Source organism: Equus caballus, chromosome 3 (assembly GCF_041296265.1).
Source record: "Equus caballus isolate H_3958 breed thoroughbred chromosome 3, TB-T2T, whole genome shotgun sequence".
Taxonomy (NCBI): Eukaryota; Metazoa; Chordata; class Mammalia; order Perissodactyla; family Equidae; genus Equus; species Equus caballus.
The window spans coordinates 943,453-958,551 of NC_091686.1; the positions used below are offsets into that span (position 1 = coordinate 943,453).

Genomic DNA, 15,099 nt, shown 5'->3' on the forward strand with positions numbered 1-15,099 from the left:
TGAGCTTCCTAGGTCTGTGGTTTGGTGTTGGATATTAATTTGGGGAAATTCTCAGACATTATCATTTTAAATATTTCTTCTCTTTTCTTTCTTTATGTTTTCCCTTGGTATTCCCATTATGTATGTTACACCTTCTTTGGTTGTTCCACAGTTCTTGAATATTCTATTCTGGGTTTTTTAGTCCTCATTCTCTTTGCTTTTCAGTTTTCAGGGATTCTGTTGACATATCCTCTAGCTCAAAGATTCTTTCTTCAGTTGTGTGCAGTCTACTAATAAGCCCATCAAAGCCATTTTTAATTTCTGTTACAATTTTTTGTCTCTAGCATTTCTTCTGATTCTTCCTTAGGATGTCCAACTCTCTGATTGCATTAACCGTGTGTTCTTGCATGATGTCTACTTTACCCAATAGAGTCCTTATTGTATTAATCATAGTTTTTTAAAAAATTAAGTCTGGTAATTCCAACATCTCTGCCATGTATAGTGCTCTGCTTGCTTTGTTTCTTCAAATTGTGTTTTTTTTGCCTTTTTGTATGCCTTGATGGCCAGACACAATGACAAAGTGAAAGAAACTGGTGTCAATAGGCCTTTAGTATTCTGGTGGTGAGGTGTGATGGGGAGGGAAGCAAAGCATTTTATAGTCCTATGATTAGGTCTCAGTCTTTTAGTTACCTTATGTCTGGACTGTGGACTTTGCAAGTGTTTCTTAGCTTTTTTTCTCTCCCCTTAGATAGGACAAGATGGGTATGGTGGGCTGGAGTTGAGTATTTCCGTTCCTTTTGTGGAATGGCTAAAGCTGGCTGGCATTGGGTATTTCCCTTCCCCAGTTCAGTTAGGCTCTGATAATAGCCCAGCAGGTCAGGTGCAGTTACTTGTAATGTAAATGTTATTTTAGTTTTCCCCACAGTGCTTGTTAGCCAAAAATACCTTTTTAGTCACCTATTATACCAGTTATACAGCGTGACCAGACTGCCTTACTTGGGCCTAGCCCTGGTCCTAAAGTTCTTCTAAGAGGAGTAAGAAAGACGTTTATGGGTTATACACTTGAGACGTTTGTCATGAAAGGAAGAAGGATCTGAATCATTTGAAAGCTTTAAACTTGGAGACCTAACAAAGTATAGTGTATGTCCTGTATGTATTATAGAGTCTAAATAACTGTATGGACCATGGAAGCCAAACACACTAGGTTTTCTGAAAATGGACCAGGGTTTTTATACAGGCAGGTTTTCCTTAGGGTCTATGGGCAAGGTAGCAAGAGGTTGGGAAAGCTGGGGAGACCATCACCAGTATTCAAAGTAAAAACAAAAGTTTACTGTAGGTATGTACTGCTCCACTCTTGGCTAGAGAAGTTGTGGGATACATGCATGTTTTGTGGAAACCTGGAATTATGTTATGTTCGGCTCTTTTTCTGGGAGGCCCCAACACCCTAGTTGCTTTTTTAATCCACTGAAGTGTGTGAGTTGTTCTTGGCCCCAAGGGCAAATATATCTGTTGGGATGGATAATGGAAAGGTCAGATGTCAAGTGCCCCAGCTATTGATCATTTGTAAGAGAATCTGGGTAGACACCTCCCTGATCAACTCTTGATCAATGTATATGTTGACTCTGGCCTTAGAGACTTTCCAGAGACCCTAGATTACAAAGAAACATTTTGAGAGGCTGTGGTTTCCTCTGCTATTTTCTTGATCAATTTCTTTCTACTGCTTTCTGTCTTTCTGTAATTTCTCAAAGTTTCTGGTCTACTGATGGAACCTTACCTTGGTTTTCAGTGTTGTTATTGTTTCAATCTTAAAAGTATACACATTACATTAATTGTGTGTGTGTAGGGTAGAGGTTGGGGATGTGTATTGCCACTTGAGAGGGATCTTGAGATGAAGGGTAGGCTAGATAGACTTATTCAATTTGTCATATGGAACCAAACATGATGACTAAATTAAAAATCCTGTAATCAGGACCCTAACCCACTTAAGAAATTGCCTTCATTAAAATGAATAAAGTTTTATTAAATAAGAACTGACCATAATCTTTGCTTTCCATAGTTCCTTATGAGAGTGTAAATTTCATCAAGTATTTGAAATCTTTACATGGAAGCTGTGACTCCTGGCCTAGTGTTGGGAGCCCACCTCCAAGTGTAAGCTTTGAGTCATAAGAATGGGTACCTATAGCTATCGAAAAGGCAGGAGGAAGATTAGATTCCAGGAGTAATAGACTCAAGACTCCAGGTTGATTCAACATGGGACTGGCTTGTTACAGAACTGAGAAACAGCTTTTTATCTCTGAAGTTTTAGACTTATTTAACATTTCATATGGACATTTTAGATTCGAAATATTATTATCTAATATAAAACAGTGTTACCACACAAAGGGCACGATCTGCTTGCTGCAAGACAAAAGCCAGTCGTCAAGAGGCAAGTTGGTGGCAGACAAAGGGCATTTTATCACAGCTTGCCAGCAAGAGGGAAGATGGCCAACTAATGTCCAAAAGAACCATTTTAAGTGGGCACAGAATCTTGAAGCAGTTATACAGGCCAGTGGGTTACAGGGGAGGGAGTTAGGAATGTTGACCCTCTGGTGTTGCAGACTGGGAATGGCTGCACTAGATCTTTCAGTTGTCATTGATGATGGCTGTCAGCATAGACTCTCTGTTCGGGGGTCATCACAGTCCTAAGGAGCTCAAAATAACGAAGTTACTGTCTTATCGCAGCTGGGAGGTATGTGTACAAGCGGGGGTTATAGAATCCGCAGAGCAGTTGGATCTCCTGGAGGGTGGTTACCCAGCTGGGTTAGTTAGTCAGCGGTCATTCAAAGTTACAATGTGGTTTCTTTTCTGTAATATGGCTTCCCTGTGTCAACCTTGTGTTGAGCCAGTATCAAGAGTGCTTTATATTTTTCTTACTTCTTAAGATGCACAGTCCTCGTGAACAGTAATAGGTATATCACTGAAGTATTATAGTTGGAGCATTGACAGGATTTAAATTTTGTTTCTGTACAGTATAATATTAGGTTCTCATTTTAGGCTTTATATTAGAAAAGCCAGGTATAACAAAATATTCATAGTAATGTAATAATCACAAGAGTTTCAACATGGTAAAAAAGTGCTGGTAGGCAAGTATGTATTTGGATTTCAAATAGTATCTAATTATTCTTATCAGTATCAAAAGATCCTGTTATTGCATGTGTCCTTATGTTTCATTTATTTTCTTTTAGGTCTCTTTTATTCAAAACCTTGTATTTTGTGTAGAAAGAGTTTACCGTGTGCCTGACTTTGGTGTCTGGGAAAGAGGAAGCAAATATAATAATGGCAGCACAGAGCTACATTCGAGGTAATTTGTTGATTTCTGAGTGTTTTTTTAAAAATTTAAATGTGTAGAATTTGAATATGAATAAAAATCAGAAGTATTAGATTGGAACTATGGTTTCTATGTTAATTTTCATCTCTTTTTTTTTCTATATGATGCAGATGAAATTCACTTAAAATTAAAGCTAAGGGTGTGCTCTCAGTGCCCATAAACAGATGCAGGAAAGGCACAGTGTCCTTCCCAGCCTCCCAGGTGTCAGTCCACGTGCAGCAGCCTCCAGTCCACGGCTTGGACTTTCTGCTCAGCCACGTGGTTTTCTTCTTCCCCTTTACCGTGATGCTCTTTGAAGAATGAAGTACATTAAAATTGCCAAACACCAGTGTATATACATTGCATGTAAAATTCCCTTCCAAGTTATAGAGCTGATTTTTCTCCTATTCAGAGATACTTATACCCTTCCTATAAGACGCAACATTCATTGTTTTCTGTAAGAGGTGTGGTCAACATCTTGAGCTGTGGTTTAGGGGGTTTGAATAAACAGCAATAGTTGATGACTGATGTTAGTAGTTTATCACTTTCCTTTACTCCTTAGGGTTAGGGAAACAGCTTTAGTGACTAATTGCACCTTTCAGATATTCTAAGTTTTTGCCCAGGAGGTGATCTTTTAACTAAACAGTGTAGCTCAATTAGTCTTATCTATTTCACACTAAAAGATTTAAGAATTTAAAGGTGATTACCTATAGGTCAGTTTAGGTCGTTGAGACTTAAATGAAGTGGAGAAACAGTTTAGAAAACACTGGTTAAGAGGAATCTACACTTCTCTACTTTTTTGGATAGAAGAACTAATCACACACAAAAAATTAGGCCAATTTAGTTGTTATGTAAACGAAAAACTGGCTCCAGATCACTAGCTATGTATCCTTTCTATGCTTCAGTTTCTTCATCTATAAAATGAAGATGATAGTTTCTACTTTATAATGTTGTTATAATGATTGAGTTAATATTTCTGTAAAGCATTTGAATACCTGGCATAAGTAAGCACTAGGATACAAATGTACTCTTTAAGACTATTTTGATAACAAAGCTTGAAACAAAAAGGACTTTTTGGTTAACTCTGGTTAACTAAAATACAAACATTTTTCTATAAGTTTTATGATTCATATGAGGCATTTTTATAATACACAGCAGAACAGTAGCAGTCAGTGAAGTGGAGAAATAATTTGTGGGAAAGTTCAGAGCAGACATTAAACAAATTCTGACAAATATTAAAAATAGGAAGATAATGTTATATTTCAGCCATCATCCAAATTACATTCTCAAGATTCCAAGTTATCAGTCAAATTACAAGAAAGAAAGTGGATTTGATTAGAAAAGGTGATTTTACCTTTTCAGCATTTCTGATTTATCAGACCTCTTAACTGCTTTTTTTTTTTTTTTTTTTTGCTGTGGAAGATTCACCCTGAGCTAACATCTATGCCAGTCTTCCTGTATTTTGTATGTGGGTCACTGGGTCACTGCCACAGCCTGGCTGCCACTGAGTGGTGTAGGTCCACTCCGGGATCCAAACCTGGGCTGCTGAAGTGGAGTGTGCCAAACTTAACTTAGGCCGTGGGGCCAACCCCTCTTATCTGCTTTTTAATAACCATTTAATATATGCCACTGTTATCCCACTGACATTATTTTCAGTATGAAATATTTGGAGTAGGGGTTTTTCTGTTTATAAAAACTGTGTTAAACTCAGAATGAGCCTTGGGTAAAAGATACCATTAATGCTAGAAAGTTAAGGTGTTGGAAGGTTTCTAGTGAAAAAAACAGAGTCTCCAAGTTGTTTTCTTGTAACTAAGATGCTAATCTTTAGATTGAATCATTAAGGATTTTATTTCAAGGCTTGGAGGATATGAAGTTTTTTGCTACCTTTTGCATGCAAAATTAATCTTAATTGTAGCAGATCAGTTATATTCAAATGGATGGGAAATGAAATTTGCCGTTTAGATTTGGATGATGGGTTTTATACATTTAACATTGATCTTCTAGTTTTCCATGGTATAACACTTTACAATTCCCCAAAAGAATTTTAAACATTTTTTTTTTCAAATGTTTCTGAGCTCAGATCTCCACAAGCCTTTTTGGGTCTGTCACCTCTGGTGCCAAAGGAGTCTGTTTTGAAACTGCAGCAGGACTCGGCGCTCATGGGCACAGTGATAGCAGTGGTGGTGGGAGGCCAGTATCTTTCTTTGCTTAGGCCTGGGGAGTAGAATGTAGAGCTGCTACCAGTGAGGGATTAAGTCACACCTTTTAATCTATTGCTGCTGTAAGACATCCCAGAACTATCTGTGCCTAGTTGGATCTGATCTTTATTGCTTAATGCAGTATCCTTGTTACATCTTTAAGCTGTTCTCATAATTTCAGACAGCCTGAAGTAGTGTACAATAATTCTTGCTATAAGTACTTGCTATAAGTACGCCGTTTGCCTTCTTGACGTTCTTTGCCATTCTCCTTCTATTTCTATACTATGCAGTCCTGCTTAGCAGGAGTCAGAGAAGGGACAGAGTACACTCTGACTGTTGCCTTGGTGCTCACTAGGGCTTTGGCCAAAGTAACTGGCTTGGTGAATGTCCCTTTCTTCCCTTACCACACTGGGCACATCCCTTCTAAGCTGCAACTTGATCAAAGAAGATTCCCACCCGGGTCCCCCAAAACACACACATAGTATTCTGAGGTCAGAGGCTCCCTTTTCAGCATCCATGCTCAGTGGCCCTGCAATAATTGCAGTCTGTGGCACTGTACAGTTACAGAATAAATTTTATTTAGGTCAAGCAGGGAACATCATTGCCCTTTATACCGGAGGAAACTAAGGTTTAGAAGGTTTAGTGCTCTCCCCCCAACCCTGCCCTTAAATGATACAAGCCAGTAGGTGGTAGAACTGGAACTAGATTCCAGGTGGTTGGCCTCCAAATCCAACCGCTGAAAGTGGAAAGTTTCTACTCTTTCATGCTGAATTTTCTTCTTCTCCCCAAAGCCCCAGGACATAGTTGTATATCCTGGTTATAAGTCATTCTAGTTCTTCTATGTGGGACGCCACCACAGCGTGGCTTGGTGAGGGTTGTGTAGGTCTGTGCCGGGTTCCGAAGTGGAGAACCCTGGGCTGCTGAAGAGGAGTACACGAACTTACCAACTCAGCCAGAGGGCCAGGGCCCCCTCACATTGTATTTTAGAGTCTTAAAAAGTTATTCTAAAGTTTGAAAGAACAGTAGGGTGTATGCTCTCTGTGAAACTGTGGTAAGTTTCAAGGGTATCTTTGTTTAGTACTCAGTACAGCTTGATTCAGCTTAATGCTTTGGTCAGACCTTGTTGATCTGCCCTTTTCAGCCCCAAGTTTGCTGGTATCCCTTTTAGTCCAAGTTTTTGAATTATTTAGTATTTCTTAGATAAGTCTTAGAATTTTTTTTCTGAAAGATGATCTCATTACATTTATCTGAGCCCAATTCTAGCAGCAGCCTCATGCTTTTCAGGGCTGTAGTGAAAGGATCTGTTGCTCTAAGCTCACTGTGATTTTCTTGAAATGTTTCCTGAGCAAGTGTTCCCTGTTCTGCTGATTTTTCTGTTGACTTGACTTTCCTCAAGCAACACGCTCGTTTCAGTTTCTCCCAGGGTGTCTGGAACTGTCAGATAATTGTCCTCTTTCAGGACAATGTTCAGTCTCTAAGTCTTTTAATAAATGCCAGTATATTTTAAAATCCTATATTATTTGATTTAATTACATTTTCCTCCATATATCCTTTTGGTACCTATTTATTGTAGCACTAATTCTTAACTCCCAAAATTACGTATTCAAGTAGTCTTCTCAGCTGCTCCAAGTTTAATTAAAGTATTTTAGTCTTTATATTTCCCCTTCCTCATTTGTGTAAGGATATTCATACACCTTGGGACTACCTGTAAACCAAAACTCTTTGTTTTTGAGGAGAGATGAGTCTTCTATAAACTGTGAATTGAATGCCAAGCCTAACTTTGAGTTTTTTGGCTCTTGGGAAGCAAAAAGGAAAATGGTACTTAATAACTTAGTAATGTGGCTATATGCTCAAATGGAAAGAAAAGTTTCTGAAATGTTAACTCCTAAATAGAACTTTCCATTTAACAGCATAATTTCCTTTTTTACTTTGTTAAATCTTGTATTTGCAGTGTAAAGAAGACTATAGAAACAAAGACAATTTAAATCTGATTTTTCATGGTTTTTTCCAATGGTTTTATGTTCTATTATCTTGCCTTTTTCAATAAAGAAAGGCATCACTAAAATATCAGATAAGTAACCATCATGTCACTGTTTAAGATGCTTTTAGTGACCATTTTATTCCATACACTGCTTGTTATTTGAAGTAACTACATAGTCTTCTTAAGTCATTTTTGATGTTCCAGTCATTGAATTATGATAGAAGCAACTATCCATCCATTCTGCTTCATTTTATATATTTTTGCCATACCGAACAGTTCCTGAACATCCATGAAAACTATAGTACTGTAAAGACTTTGTTCTTTCAGGAAGTATGATTGGGTGCTCAGGGAGTTAAAGCATAGTGTTAGTGAGCAGGAGATTGTGAATTTAGTTCCCATGCATGCCAATTAATTTTTTCAATTCCATGGTGAGTTATAAATCATCTGGTCCAAACCCATCATCTTTCTAGAAAAGCTTTGATTTATGCAATCAATCACTTTTATTACAAACTATCTCCCTAGCAAACGTTGCTTTGTTTTAGCCCTCTTAAGTGAATGTTGAGGTAACACCTTGCAAGAATCAAATTGGTGAATGTTCTACTGATAATAGTCACCTAATATTAATATATTCAATAACTAAGTATGAATAATGTAATTTTCTGAGAATGTCCTGTGCTAATAAATATTTTCAATTCTTACAACATTCTTATATTTGCCAGTAAAATATAAGATCACATTAGGAGTGTATTTGAGTTTCTAAATAGCTTGCTGTTGCCAGAGATTTAAATAACCAGTGTATTCATGAATTTCAATTAAGTCCAATTATTTAACCAATTGCATTGGGAAAGAAAGTTAAAATGGAAAGAATGCCACATTTACTCTAGTCCAGGTACAGTGTTCGGTTTTTTGTAACACTTCATTTAGAAGGCAATTTCCAAATTGCTTCCTTACGTGTCTTAAAGACAGAGCCTTGAGTGGGCTACATGGTATCTCCTCCAGTACAGAATTTCTTATGTATTTGCCTTTTAAATAATTTATTTCTTCTCACTTCTCAAAATACTACAAACAGTCTTCATAATACATGTACCTCATACTGTAAGTGGAGGTTTTCTGGTATTACTCAGTTAAATGCAGATAAATGTTTGTGCATTGGGGGTTTTAGGGGAACTCCTAGGACATCAGGAACACATTCTTAAGCAAGAAAACCAGTTGACAGTGAATTTTTTGCATGAACTGTCAGAATATATGATTCCTATGGGCTCTCCTAACCCTTGGGTTCAAGAGTCTAGAGTTCTTGTGCAGGTACTATTTGGTTTCCATTTGGAGTATGTAAGGCTAACTATGATTGCCCTGCTTGTTCTGGGTACGTGATAGAGTTAGGAACCTGACTTAGGTTCTCTTCTGGTTACCTATTGTTGCAAATAAACCACCCCAAACTTAGAGGCATAAAACACCAACAATATTTTACTATTATTAGCTCTCATGGTTCTGAGGGTTGACTGGGCTAAGCTAGGTGGTTCATGCTCAGTGTCTCTTATGTGTTTGCCATCAGTTGTAGCTGGCGTTGGAGTCAGCTTGAAGGCTTCCTCTCTCTGGCTTTGGAGTGTTGACTAGAGCCTTGGCAGGAGCTGTCTGCCAGAAGACTTAGATGAAGTTTTTTCATACAGACTTCCTCACAACGTGGTGGCTGGGTTCCAAGGTCCAGCGTCACAAAAAAGAGAGCCAGCCAGGGGCTATGTCCTAGCCCTGCTATGACCTAGCCTCAGAAGTCGTGCAGTATAACTTCCACCACATCCTATTTGTTAGAGTCAGTAAGACCAGGCCATCTTCTAGTGAGGGGAATAAGACTCCACCTCTTGATAGAAGTGTCAAAGAATTTGCAGACATGTTTTAAACTGGCATATATTTTTCACTTGGACTTGATTCCTTCAGGTTCTAGGCCTTATCGTTTCTCTAAAATGACTTTGGATATGAAAAGAGACTGCTGCCCTTGTCTTGAGTATACTAGCAGTACCAGCTGACTTGTCATGGAATTTGTTTAACCTGTGGAAGCATCAGGCACTTTGTTCACTACCAGTAAAATGCAGGGCTGCAGATTTGAAGCAGTAGGCCAATATCTTAAACCCGTATTATTGGCTCGTTTGTTCTTGAAAATCAGGGCAAAACGGTCAGCATAGATTCTAGTAGGGAACAGAGTTTTCACCAAAGAGAAGGTCAGGATGCATTTGAAATCCACTACACTTCATCTTTTGGGACTTTAGATTCCTCATCTTAAAAGTAGAGGGAGTTAGCAAAAGAAGTACAAGACTTGTACATTGGAAACTACAAAAAATTGTTGAAAGAAATTAAAGACATGCAAAAATGGAAATATATCTTTGTTCAGTGTAATGTATATCAAAAACCCAACTATCTCTTTTGCAGAAATTGATAAGCTAATCCTAAAATTCACAGGGAAATGCAAGGGAGTATTATGTTATAAGACCCTGAAACTTACTTTAACTTTCTATTTTAGCTGAATTTTTTTGGCACCACTGTGGGAGGGGAAGCAGACAGGGGCATCACCCCATTACTGCCAGGTGGGAATGTAAGGCTGGGTCTTTTGTTGACACCCAAGATGGAGACTCTTCATTACTGCTGGGTCTGGTTGGGATGTCTAGTTCCCCGGTAGGCTTCCATTGATACCTGCCTGGCTGGGAAAGATAGGAGTGTCTCATTACTGATTCCCAATTGGCCTCTACTTAACATAACAGGGAAAGGGTATGGCCTGTTTATTTTATTTTTTGGAGATTGGCACCTGAGCTAACATCTGTTGCCTTTTTTTTTTCTTCTTCTCCCCAAAGCCCCCCCAGTACATAGTTGTATATTCTAGTTGCAGTTCCTTCTGGTTCTGCTATGTGGGACGCCACCTCAGCATGGCCTGATGAGTGGTGCCATGTCTGTGCCAGGATCCAAAGCAGCGAAACCCTGTGCCTCCTAAATGGAGCACACCAACTTAACTGCTCGGCCATAGGGCCGGCCCCAGGGTATGGCCTCTTTACAGCTGGGCATTAGAGAAAGTCCTGACGCCCCATTCGACCTCCTCTGATGCCATCGCAGCAGGAAGGGTTGGTTCACTCATTGCTGATGAGCAGGGGTGGAAGTCTAGGCTTTCCATGTGATCTCCACTGACACTGAGGTATGAGGGGGAGACTTCTTACCATTCCTTGGGAATGAAGGTCTTGGTTCCTCCTTGGACTTATCTGACACCACACCATAGCTGAGAGGGTTGCAGGTTGGGTGCAGTTCCTTATTATAGACTCAGGAATGTAGAAGTCTAGGTTTAACCCTTTCAGGAGTGGGTGGGGGTAGGGGCCCAGGGTGTTTTTGTTTTTGAGTGGTTATTGTTTAAATTTTAAATTGTCTAAATATTGAGTGGCTATTGTCGCATTTTGCTAGGCTTCCCTTTTCTTGGTCCTTTGGCTAGAGAAAGCAGGCTTTTATTAGGGCTTTTCTGTGCGCTTACTGGCATTTTCTGGTTGTTGGCTTCTTCAGCTCTGAGTCTGGTATATAGGAGGCAAAAAGGAAACTCAGGAAACTTACCACAGTATTGTTGCTAAAATCCTAAGGTTCCTAACCTAATAGAAAGTCTACCTTTCTATCTTTCTGAGCCTTTTTATTTTTGTTTATGTAATATCTAGTGTTTTTAGTTGTACTTAGTGAGAGGAATAGGGAAAATTATGTCACTCTACCTCCCCATCCATGTATTTTAAAATAAGTTTCCCATCTCTTTACTATCCTGTAATAAAAGTAATGCTTACTTGAGAACATTTCATGTAAACAACTCATTGAAAATGTAGATAACAATGATTTGAATAGCTTAGAACAGTAGTTCTCGAATTTAAAGTGCATGCAACTCCCTGAGGGCTTTGTAACACTGATTATTGGGCCCCCATTCCCAGAGAAGAGTGAGAACTGGCATTTCTAACAAGTTCCCAGGTAATGCTGCTGCTCTAGGGACCACACTCTGATAATCACTCCTTTAAAGAAATGCTGAAATCATGACAGAGCATTAATTTTAAATGATGCTAATGACATATGCATTTGCTTTTAATAAAAACAAAATATTGCAATAAATAAAATAAACTGGATATTAGATCTAAAATATTTAAAGGTTGAGAAGATGCCTGTGTCATATTTTTAATGAAATTTGGGTCTTCCCATTTTCCAGCACTATTGTATGTGGCATTTGAGAGGCCAAAGGAGTATACATTTTATTACAAAGAGAAGAATATAGCAAAAAATGAGAGGTATGATGATCAGTTGTTTTGTGAGCATAAAGTAATGCCTATTTTATTGGACTCTAAGCAAAGAGTATTTGAACGAGTATATTAAACCACACTCTGTGGTAAGCGTATGATGTGTGAGATCTTTTTTTAAGGTTCAGGATTGACGTCAGAAAAGCTCTTTTACATTGATCTGAGCTAATGATGCCCAAGTTGATTATTACTGTGCACATATCATTATAATTATACCTTCCTCTAAAGTTCATCTTTTTTTCTCCTTAAGTTAGTGGATATAAATGATGCTGGAATTAAAACTACTCCCATCAATAGTATGACCATTTGCCTGGATCAAGGTGAACTTAGAAATATTTTTCCCGGAAGATCACTAACTATGAAAAAGAAAAATTAAAATAGTGAAATGTCAGACTGAAGGCTCTTAGACATTATTCTTCTTACACTAGCTATAAGTGTTAATTAAAAGACTTCCTTGTGAATATTCATCAGATAATTGTTCTTATTTTGTAGCCAGTTGTATCAGAATTATAAAGTATTTCCTTTTCTCTTTTAGCTCTGTTGGCTTAGCGAAAGCAGCTCTGGAAGCAATTAATGGATTCAACCTCTTTGGCAACCAGGTAAAAAAAACCAGCAATAGCAACAACAACTTTGATTATTTTAGTGAATTACGTTTTTAATTAATTTGGCCATTCATTAACCAAATCACTCCTGATGATCAGAGAATGTCTGAAATTTATGTAGCAGCCCATGGTTGAGCAAACTTTCCTTTGAATGTGATTTGCCAGTTAAATTTTAGTTTTCTAACAGAAAAACATTGCTTCCTTTAAGAGAAAAAATGTCTTGATAAAGAATTCTCATTTTCTTTGTCAGTAATTTTTCCCTCAAGTCTTTTGTTGAGCTTTCACAATTTTAAATATTCCTAACCTTATATGTCATATATTTTCCTTATTAGTGCTCATGTTGGTTTCAATTTAATGTATATCAACGTATATTTCATGTAGAAGGGAATTTGTATAATGTGTGCAGCCAAAGAATTGTATGTACTATGTACCTCAAATCTTGAATTTAAGAGTTTCAAGTTGGAGTATCATAGAACAACTGCCTTTCTTCCTCTCCTTACGTCCACAAACTCTCTTCTCTTCTCACTCTAACTTCCTTTTGGAGCACGGACTCTGGTTCCATCCATGACATGAAGAGTAGAGAATGACCATAGACATGAAAAGACTGGGAAGAGGAGAGCAGTACCTCATTTTGGGTGCCCAAGACTAAATTATCCACTTCACACTCTTCCTCCTCTCTCAAGACCTCTAACTGGAGAAATGGAGAGAAAAGAGCTCATGGGGATTTGGGGAGTATGAGCCTGTCAAAACTCATGGTTATTAATCTTATGCCTCTCCTGGAGATTCTTGGTGCCTCTGGCACTGATCTCTTGGCTTATATCAACGTTTCTCTCTCACTGGAAAAGTCAACATACTCATGAAAATCCTACATCTACCTTTCAGTACTTTTCATTTCCTTTTCACCGCTGCCTCACTCTCAATACATTTATTTAAATGTGCATGTATATGTGTATGTGTGAATGTGTGTGTGTGTGTGTATGTGTGTATGTAATATACATGTATCAGAGAGAGAGGTAGGTAGGAAGGAAAAAAAGGAGTATGAGGGTGACATGGCGTAAAGGAATGGTGTTTTAATCATTATTTGCAATAGCTGAGATACAGAAACAATGTAAGTGTCCATTGATGGATGAATGGATAAAGAAAATGTGCTGCATATATGTGCAGTCATGCACTCTGTTGCGATGTTTTGATCAACAATGGACCATGTATATGATGATTGTCCCATAAGATTAGTAACACATGGCATAGGTGTGTAGTAGGCTGTACCATCTAGGTTTGTGTAAGTACACTCTATGATGTTCACACAATGACAAAATTGCCTAATAACGCATTTCTCAGAACATATCCCCACCATCAAGCTATGCATGACTGTACAATGGAGCATTATTTAGCCTTAAAAAAGAATGAAATCTTGACATTTATGACAACATGGGTGGACCTTGAGGGTATTATGCTAAGTGAAATAAGTCGGATAGAGAAAGACAAATACCATATGATCTCACTTACATGTGGAATCTAAAAAGACAAAACACCAAGCTCATCGATATAGGGAACAGATTGGTGGTTGCCAGAGGTGGGGGGTGGAGGATAGGGAAATAGGAAAAAGGGGTCAAAAGGTACAAACTTCCAGTTATAAAATAAATAAGTCATGGGGATGTAATATACAGCATGGTGACTATATTTAATAATACTGTGTTGCATATTTGAAAATCGCTAATAGAGTAGATCTTAAAAGTTCTCATCACAAGAAAAAAATTTTGTAACTATGTACAGTGACAGATGTTAACTGGACTTATTGTGGTGATCGTTTGGCAATGTACACAAATATCAAATCATTAATGTTACACACCTGAAACTAAAACTAATATACTGTTATATGTCAATTATACTTCAATTAAAAAAAGAAGAATGGCATTGTGTTCAGAGCCAAGACACCCACTGTATGCTCTGTACTCCCACCAATGAGTTCTATAACTTTGGCTAGTTATATACCTGTCTCGGCTTCCTCATCTAAAAAAATAGAGATAATGATGCTAGGACCTAACTCAGAAGGTTTTCACCCAAATAAGCTTAACATAGTGCTTGGCAAAGATTAAGCCCTCAATAAATGTTATTACTTGTTATTATTAACGAAGTACTAGTCATACTAAAGAAGGGAAATGAAGAGATTGGACTGAAAAACCTCTAGAGTATCTCAAGGGGACTGAGAGGAGTCACGGACCAAATCAGTAGTGTTACAGCAGCAGTCTGGAAAGATGCAGGTCTTGTCCTTCTGCCTTCCGTGGCACACCATATAGTGAGCTGAGTGGAGTTTCGTGTCTAGGTTAGATGTTATAAAGTAGTGGTCAGCTCTTTTTTGCAGTTGTGCCCTCTGCTCAAATGTACCTGAGTCTTAGTGTGCATACATATCTACTATGCACTCCCTCCGCATACATATATGCCCACACATATATATGGTACCTTTCCTAACTACCCATCTTTCAGGGCTCTGTCTTCAGCTTGCTTTTCCTGGGAAGCTTTCATAGACCTCTTAGCCATAACTCTAAAAGCACTGAATTGCTTTACTGTGCTTTCTGATTCTGAGTTATAAATATACTGCTGGAATTGTTCCTTCGTGATTTCTCAGTCTTGGCTGCACATTGGAAGCATTTGCAGTACTGATAGCTGGGCTCTACCCATATAGATTCTGATTTAATTG

The 15,099-nt window shown here is 38.2% G+C and overlaps 1 protein-coding gene across 42 annotated transcripts in view; it reads left to right on the top strand.

Moving 5' to 3' along the window:
• The window catches only part of PHKB (phosphorylase kinase regulatory subunit beta), a 218,842-nt gene that overhangs the window by 65,051 nt on the left and 138,692 nt on the right, over positions 1-15,099 (top strand). For all 42 annotated transcript variants that reach the window (XM_005608231.4, XM_005608232.4, XM_070261699.1 and 39 more), the window contains 2 exon segments: positions 3,204-3,319; positions 12,335-12,398. In XM_005608231.4, the coding sequence (XP_005608288.3) occupies positions 3,204-3,319; positions 12,335-12,398 (180 nt within the window).